This window comes from Somniosus microcephalus, chromosome 1 (genome assembly GCF_052327205.1).
Source record: "Somniosus microcephalus isolate GS21.2 chromosome 1, FLI_Smic_1.0, whole genome shotgun sequence".
Taxonomy (NCBI): domain Eukaryota; kingdom Metazoa; phylum Chordata; class Chondrichthyes; order Squaliformes; family Somniosidae; genus Somniosus; species Somniosus microcephalus.
The window spans coordinates 351,822,107-351,830,164 of record NC_140987.1 but is presented as its reverse complement, the minus strand read 5'-3'; the positions used below and the strand labels follow the sequence as shown (position 1 = coordinate 351,830,164).

The 8,058-nt window shown below is 45.3% G+C and overlaps 1 protein-coding gene across 1 annotated transcript in view; it reads left to right on the top strand.

Moving 5' to 3' along the window:
- The first annotated feature begins 219 nt into the window (after positions 1 to 219).
- Positions 220 to 8,058, top strand: part of LOC147124968 (T-box transcription factor TBX22-like) — a 57,759-nt gene continuing 49,920 nt past the window's right edge. The window contains exons 1-5 of the mRNA XM_086007313.1: positions 220 to 715; positions 1,434 to 1,590; positions 2,924 to 3,025; positions 4,781 to 4,955; positions 7,963 to 8,058. The exon at positions 7,963 to 8,058 is cut by the window's right edge and continues 69 nt beyond it. Of these exons, the coding sequence (XP_085863439.1) occupies positions 553 to 715; positions 1,434 to 1,590; positions 2,924 to 3,025; positions 4,781 to 4,955; positions 7,963 to 8,058 (693 nt within the window). The 5' untranslated portion in view covers positions 220 to 552. The remainder of the gene's footprint in view (positions 716 to 1,433; positions 1,591 to 2,923; positions 3,026 to 4,780; positions 4,956 to 7,962) is intronic.

The following is an 8,058-nucleotide window of genomic DNA, read 5'->3' as shown; positions in this document are numbered from 1 at the left end:
TAGACCATGTTAATGGAGATTCGCTCCTCATTAGATCATTTCCCTTTTAAGATGGGTTCTTTGCCAAAGTTGAGCTAATCTTATCACAAGACTAATAAAAGGTGACAGTGATCTGCACATGCCCACATTCACAGGCTCTACCTACAGGCAGACAGGTATGGCTGCAAACGATTAACTCCACATTCAGCCAGTGCAGGGAAGGCTCTTCCTCGGGTATAATTAGTGGAGCTTCACTCGCTCTTTGCTCCACTGGTGTCTCGCTATTGGCTTGACTTTGACAGGCGGCGAGCTCTCGCCCTCCAGAAACACACCACTTGGCACTGAAAGGGAGACATTGGAGGAACGAAAGTCTCCTTTGCCCAGGAGTGATGCGGAGAGCGCGGCTTCCAGTCACACTCTTCCGCTAACTGGGATGGGACTCATTCTGGGACACAGGGCGAATCTCATCGGCCCCCCAGCTCCGCTCGGACGCGCTATTTCAAGCGGATCTCTCCAATTCCTTTCGATCTTCGGACTGGCGCCTCCTCGCCGGGATTTAATGGTAACGGTCCGATGGCTCTGAGCTCTCGGGCCCACGCTTTCTCCGTGGAATCTCTGGTGGGGAACTCTCTGAAGAGGAAACTTGAAGATAGCGAGGATGAGAAACTGAGAGACCGGCCCGGCGACATGCTGAAACAACCGGGGCGCCCCAAGCAGAGAGCAAAGGAGCAGTCTGGTTAGTCAACTCTCTGTAATCATTATTGAACCGGGGCTGGAAGCAGATCCAACTAACTCAGCACACAAGAGTTCACCGGCGACAAGACTCAGTGATCTTTACACTACTGTACTGTGACTAAATCCGCAAAGAACCGCGATTACAAATTAGAAGACGTTGAAATGTTGTTTTTGTTTAGTTTATTTAGATTTGTAATCCGCTTCTTTCGTTTTTTATTCTGTTTTTACTTCATTGTTCTTTTTAAATTCCGTTTTTGCAGATTTTTGATTGGGTTTCTGATAGATTCTTTGATTCGATGTCCGCAGTCTTTCAATTCCTGGTGTTGGCAGATCGGCGCTATCGGTCTGGAAAGAAGCGTTTACATTTAAAACAAGGTGGATAGTAGTAAGAGTCACCAGTGTCTTCAATGGCAGCGGCTAGTTCCATAAACTGTACAATGGATAAATAATGACTCCATGACCGAGTCGGAGAGTGCATTCCATTGTGGGAAACTCTAGATCCAGACTCCAAGTTTGATTAACTTTTGGCTAAACTTTATTTTTGAAGTTTAAAGTTCTCCCAAGTTGCGACTAGTTGAGATAGAGGCGCCAGCATGTCAGGTCAGGTCGGGAGCTCGGGGCGGGGAATGTGACCCTGTGTGAGGCGGCGGCACTGGCCGTGGTTTGCTGGGGATTTTGATCCGAACATTGCTCTTGGTATTTTGCATGTGATCCATCAGTGGAGGCCAGAGCCCAAAGGGGCAAAAGCCGGACCTGCCCGTCGCCCATATCTCGCGGTGGTGACTCCGAAGGTTTCCAGGTAGAACTGCAAGGGACGGACCTTTGGAAGAGATTTCATGAGATTGGAACAGAAATGATCATCACTAAAGCTGGCAGGTGAGAGGGAGAGAGGGATTGGGTCAGGGCAAGATAGAGCGGCTCAAGACATTTACTCCGGATTGTTCTGTCTTCAGTTTATAACGAAATCGGAGTCTGTTGGAAATCGATACAATAAAAAAAAGCAATCGATGTGTCACGAAATTAAAACGGGGATTTCCTTTTGAACGAGACCCCGGGATCAGTCGGGTTAACTGCAGATCCGCCGCCCTCAATGGGGATTGACTTCCTAAACCGAGCCAGCTGAACCGGGACCCAGTTACCTCCAGTGTTGTACAAATTAGGAAAGATTTGTTTGTCTGACTACAGATTTGTTTTGAGTTTTGCAGATACCGCTCTGATAAAACCAGCTTTACAGACGCGCTGAACGAACACATAAATGGCGGTTCAATAGTCCATGCAATGAAAAGATTCAGAATATGTCTGCACTTTATATTTTTGGAACTACATATCAGAAATTTAACACGGTGCAGCTCCATCGCCTCTTTCTCTATATTATAAGCAAGGCCACTGATTTATAGTTTCCACCCAAAAAGGAAGGAATGTTAGGATTTAATCTTCAAAACACCAGGGGAAATCCTCAAATAATAAGTTTACCTAATTTAGTCACTGTAAACCAACAGTCTTGATTATAAATCGACAGAATCAGGGAACCAGATTCTCAAACCAGTAAAAATCCCATGTCATTACAATACATGTAAAATGTAATGAATCTAATCACCTAAATCAGCGCTGTGATTGTAAGTTGGTGTTCTTGCAACAGTGACTACACTTCAAAAAAGTACTTAATTGGCTGTAAAGCGCTTTGGGACGTCCGGTGCTCGTGAAAGGTGCTATATAAATGCAAGTCTTTTCTTTATAAAAACGTAAGAAATAGGAGCAGGAGTAGGCCATACGGCCCCTCGAGCCTGCTCTGCCATTCAATAAGATAATGGCTGATCATCGACTTCAACTCCACTTTCCTGCCTGATCTCCATATCCTTTGATTCCCCTAGAATCCAAAAATCTATCTATCTCAGCCTTGAATATACTCAAAGACTCAGCGTTGACAGCCCTCTGGGGCAGAGAATTCCAAAGATTCACGGCCCTCTGAGTGAAGAAATTCTTCCTCATCTCAGTCTTAAATGGCCGACCCCTTATCCTGAGACTATGCCCCCTAGTTCTAGACACTCCGGCCAGGAGAAACAACCTCTTAGCATCTACCCTGTCAATCCCCTTCAGAAACTTGTATGTTTCAATGAGATCCCGTCTCTTTGCAACTGTGGGGCGTTATAACGCGAGCAGGTGAGAGCAGGGTTGACGGTGAGATCTAACGGTGCTGATCTCTGTACAGGCGCATGTTTCCCGCGGTACGGGTGAAAATCAAAGGCCTGGAACCCGCGAAGCAGTATTATATCGCCATGGACATCATCCCTGTGGATTCCAAGAGATACAGGTACTCGTAGTGGCAATGTCGATACTGAAAGCTGTGGCTGCATGACCATTGTGACAAGAAATTGCCAAATATTCAGGGGACTCCCCGCTCTGAACTTCTAATACTGTATAGGGGCCCCGTTGTGACTTTGCCCTTATATACTACTTTTTAAAAGAATATAATATTCGTGAATTAAACTACTAATAAACTTTAACTGGGATTTTATCAGCTGGAATAGACTTATTCGTAGGGAAAGTTGGTTTTTAAGATTTGACTTCTGTAATCTGCCCGATGTCAATGATTAGATTTAACAACTTGGACCCCGGAGAATGAGTTGCTTTTCTTTGCATTCGCTGAACATGAGGTGCGAAATAAGTACAAGCGGAAGTGAAGCCTTGCACCTGAGCTGCAAATCAGAGCTACGGCGACAAAGTGCGACACAAATAGTAACCAGAGCGTGACTGGAAACACAGCAATAAATAGGAACCTCAAAAGAAGGCCTATCTGCGTTAATACACCTCAAATGGGTACCCCCACATCAGTGGTTCTCAAACTGGGGTCTCTTGGGGTCCCATCGAGACTTTTCAGGGGGGCCCACCAAGCAGGGCCAGCCTTATGGGAAATGTGGGGGGCCGCACTCCGCTCCCACCTCACACCAAGCCCGCCTCCGGCCGCCGCTCATTCGCTTCAGTAAGCGAAGCGACGGCCGGATTTGGGCTTGGTGCGAGCCGGAAGGCGGGAGCAGAGTACGGCCGCCACATGTACAGCACGGAGAGGGCTGGCTGTCTCACCTAGGAGGGGGAAAGTGCATGGAGGAGCGCTGGGAGGAGCGCTGAGAGCAGCACAAAGATCGCCAGGTAGACCGCCGTTACCAAGGCTGGTGGTGAGTGATTGATGACAGTGTCAAGGATAGACAGACTCTGCAGTGAGAAGCAGGCCCACTCATCTCACTGATATCTGTATGTAAATACCTGTTTTCTTAAAAGCATTATTAAAACACTCTTTACAGGCAGCATTTTCGTATTATGAGTATTATTAGTATTATAATTTAGATGGGGGTCCATGATTACTAATCCATTTGAAAAGGGGTCTTTCAACCAAAAATGTTTGAGAACCACTGCCCCACATAACAGTAACTGCACTTCAAAGCAATTTACTGCATGTGAATTTCATAGGGACTGGTTAAGGTGCCATTTCGATGTAAGTTACTCTAGGAGATTTCCTAGAATGGTACCAGGGATGAGTGATTTCAGTTACGCGGAGAGACTAGAGAAACTGGAATTGTTCTCAGAGCAGAGACGGTTAAGGGGAAATGTGATAGAAGTGTTCAAAATCATGAAGGGCTTTGAGAGTTTCTGTGTCCAGTTACAGCAGGGTTGGTAACCAGAGGTCACAGATTTAAGGTAATTGGCAAAAGAACCAGAGGCAACATAAGGAAACCTTTTATTACACAGCGAGTTGTTATGATTTGGAATGCAATGCCTGAAAGGGTGGTGGAAGCAGATTCAATAATAACTTTCAAAAGAGAATTAAGGGGAAATATTTGCAGGGCTATGGGGAAAGAGCAGGGGAGGGGGCTAATTGGATAGTTCTTTCAAAGAGTCAGCACAGGCACGATGGGCTGAATGGTTTCCTGTGCTGTAAGATTCTATGATTCTATGATTCTTACACCCGTTAACTTTTGCTGCTTCATTCCCAGATTCAACCATCACCCCCTCCTCTCCTCCGCACCCCATCACTCCCCCTAGACATTCACTCCTTGTGTGATGTTCACAGGTACGTGTACCACAGCTCACAGTGGATGGTGGCTGGAAACACCGAACAGTCTCCGCTGAAGCCCCGGCTCTACGTCCACCCTGACTCACCAGCTTCAGGGGAGTCCTGGATGAAACAGATCATCAGCTTTGACCGAGTGAAACTGACCAACAATGACATGGATGAGAAGGGACATGTAGGCGTTCGTTCTCCAATCTTAATGTAATCTCAGAAATGCATGTCCCTGAAAACAGTATTATTTTTATAAACATAACTATAACAAACCCAGCAAATATTTTTGTATGCAGTAATTTTCAAACTTGAGAGTGTGTGTTTGTGACTGTGTGTGTGTTTGTGACAGTGTGTGTGTGACAGTGTGTAACACTTAGGTAGTAATGTTGTAGAAACATAGAAACATAGAAGATAGGAGCAGGAGTAGACCATTCGGCCCCTCGAGCCTGCTCCGCCATTCAATACGATCATGGCTGATCATCCAAGTTCAGTACCCGGTCCCTGCTTTCTCCCCATACCCCTTGAACCCTTTAGCCTTAAGAAATATATCCAACTCCTTCTTGAATATATTTAATGAATTGGCCTCTACTGCCTTCTGTGGTAGAGAATTCCACAGGTTCACCACTCTCTGGGTGAAGAAATTCCTCCTCATTTCTGTCCTAAAAGGCTTACCCCTTATCCTTAGACTGTGACCCCTGGTTCTGGATTCTCCGACCATTGGGAACATCCTCCCTGCATCTAGTCTGTCCAGTCCTGCCAGAATTTTATAAGTTTCAATGAGATCCCCTCTCATTCTTCTAAACTCCAGCGAGTACAAGCCCAATCGACCCAATCTCTCCTCATACGTCATTCCTGCCATCCCAGGTATCAGCCTGGTGAATCTTCGCTGAAATCCTTCCATGGCAAGAATATCCTTCCTCAGATAAGGCGACCAAAACTGCACACAATATTCAAGATGTGGTCTCACCAAGGCCCTATACAACTGCAGCAAGACATCCTTGTTCCTGTACTCAAACCCTCTCGCTATGAAGGCCAGCATACCATTTGCCTTCTTAACCGTCTGCTGCACCTGCATGCTTACCTTCAGCGACTGGTGCACAAGGACACCCAGGTCTCGTTGCACTTCCCCTTCTCCCAACCCAGGTCTCGTTGCACTTCCCCTTCTCCCAACCTATTGCCATTCAGATAATAATCTGCCTTCCTGTTTTTGACACCAAAGTGGATAACCTCGCATTTATCCACATTATACTGCATCTGCCCAATCACCCAACCTGTCCAAATCATCCTGTAGTTTCTCAGCATCCTCCTCACAGCACACACGCCCACCCAGCTTTGTGTCATCTGCAAATTTGGAGATATTACATCCAATTCCCCCGTCCAGATCATTTATATTGTGAACAGCTAGGGTCCAAGGACCGATCCCTGCGGTACCCCACTAGTCACTGCCTGCCACTCGGAAAAAGACCCGTTTATTCCAACACTTTGCTTTCTATCTGCCAACCAGTTCTCTATCCAAGTCAATACCTTGCCCCCAATCCCATGTGCCTTAACTTTACACTCTAATCTCTTATGTGGGACCTTATCGAAAGCCTTCTGAAAGTCCAAATACACCACATCCACTGGTTCTCCCTTATCTATTTTACTAGTTACATCCTCAAAAAATTCCAGTAGATTAGTCAAGCACGATTTACCTTTTGTAAATCCATATTGACTTTGTCCGATCCTGTCACTGTTTTCCAAGTGCTCTGCTATTACATCTTTTATAATGGACTCTAGCATTTTCCCCACTACCGAGGTCAGGCTTATCGGTCTGTAATTCCCCGTTTTCTCTCTACCACCTTTTTTGAATAGTGGGGTAACATTAGCTACCCTCCAATCCATGGGTACTGTTCCAGATTCCATCGCATGTTGGAAGATGACCAGCAATGCATCTCCTATTTCTAGGGCCACTTCCTTAAGTACCCTAGGATGTAGATTATCAGGCCCTGGGGATTTATCGGCCTTCAATCCCATCAATTTCCCTAACACCATTTCCCTACAAATACTGATTTCTTTCAGTTCCTCTCTTTCAGCAGACCCTATGTTCCCTGACATTTCTGGGAGGTTATTTGTGTCCTCCTTTGTGAAGACAGAACCAAAATATGTATTTAATTGGTCTGCCATTTCTTTCTTCCCCATTATAAATCCCCCTGATTCTGACTGCAAGGGACCTACGCTTGACTTCACCAATCTTTTTCTCTTCACATATCTATAAAAGCTTTTACAGTCAGTTTTTATGTTCCCTGCAAGCTTACTCTCATATTCTATTTTCCCTTTCTTAATTAATCCCTTTGTCCTCCTTTGTTGAATCCTAAACTGCTCCCAATCCTCAGGGTTACTGCTTTTTCTGGCCAATTTATATGTCCTCTCGTTGGATCTTATGCTATCCCTAATTTCCCTCATTAGCCACAGTTGAGTCACCTTTTTTGTTTTATTTTTATGCCAAGCTGGGATGAACAAATTCTGTAGTTCATCCATGCGGTCTTTGAATGTTTGCCATTGCCTGTGATCTGGAAGGCACTGCCTGAAAGGCTGGTGGAAGCAGATTCAATAGTAACTTTCAAAAGGGAATTGGATAAATATTTGAAAGGGAGACATTTGCAGGGCTATGAGGAGCGAGCAGGGGAGTGGGAATCAGTGGATAGCTCATTCAAAGAACTGGCACATGTACAATGGGCCGAATGGCCTCCTTCCGTGCTGTATGATTCTATGATCCTGGCATTTGATTGGCAGGGAACTGCATGGGACACGTTTTTTCAGCAGCGTGAGTAGCTCGGTTATGCCAGACAGAAGTTGCACTCTTGCCTTGACCTGTAGTTTTGTACATTCTCCGGACCGAGGGCATTGCTGATCTAAAGTGGCAACAACAGTGAGTTCATCTACAGGGAATACAATGATTACTGAAACAGCTCAGACTCAGCTCGGCAGTTTCGTGTTGCTTTGAATCCCGAATTCATCAGTAGAGGAGATTTATCATTAGCTTTAATAATCGCTCATTTATTCGTTATTTCAAACTCATATTCGATCTTTATATCAAAAAACAAATTACAACTAAGCGGAGGTGAAGGATTGTTCAACGCACACAATAATTTTTGATAAATGCTGCCGTAAATCGAATGTCTTTTTTCCAATATTTCTCTCACACTTCCCAGATTATTCTCCAGTCCATGCACAAGTACCGGCCGAGAATCCATGTGATAATGAAAGAGGCGGATGTGGACGTGCCTGTCAATCAGTTGCTCCCGGCG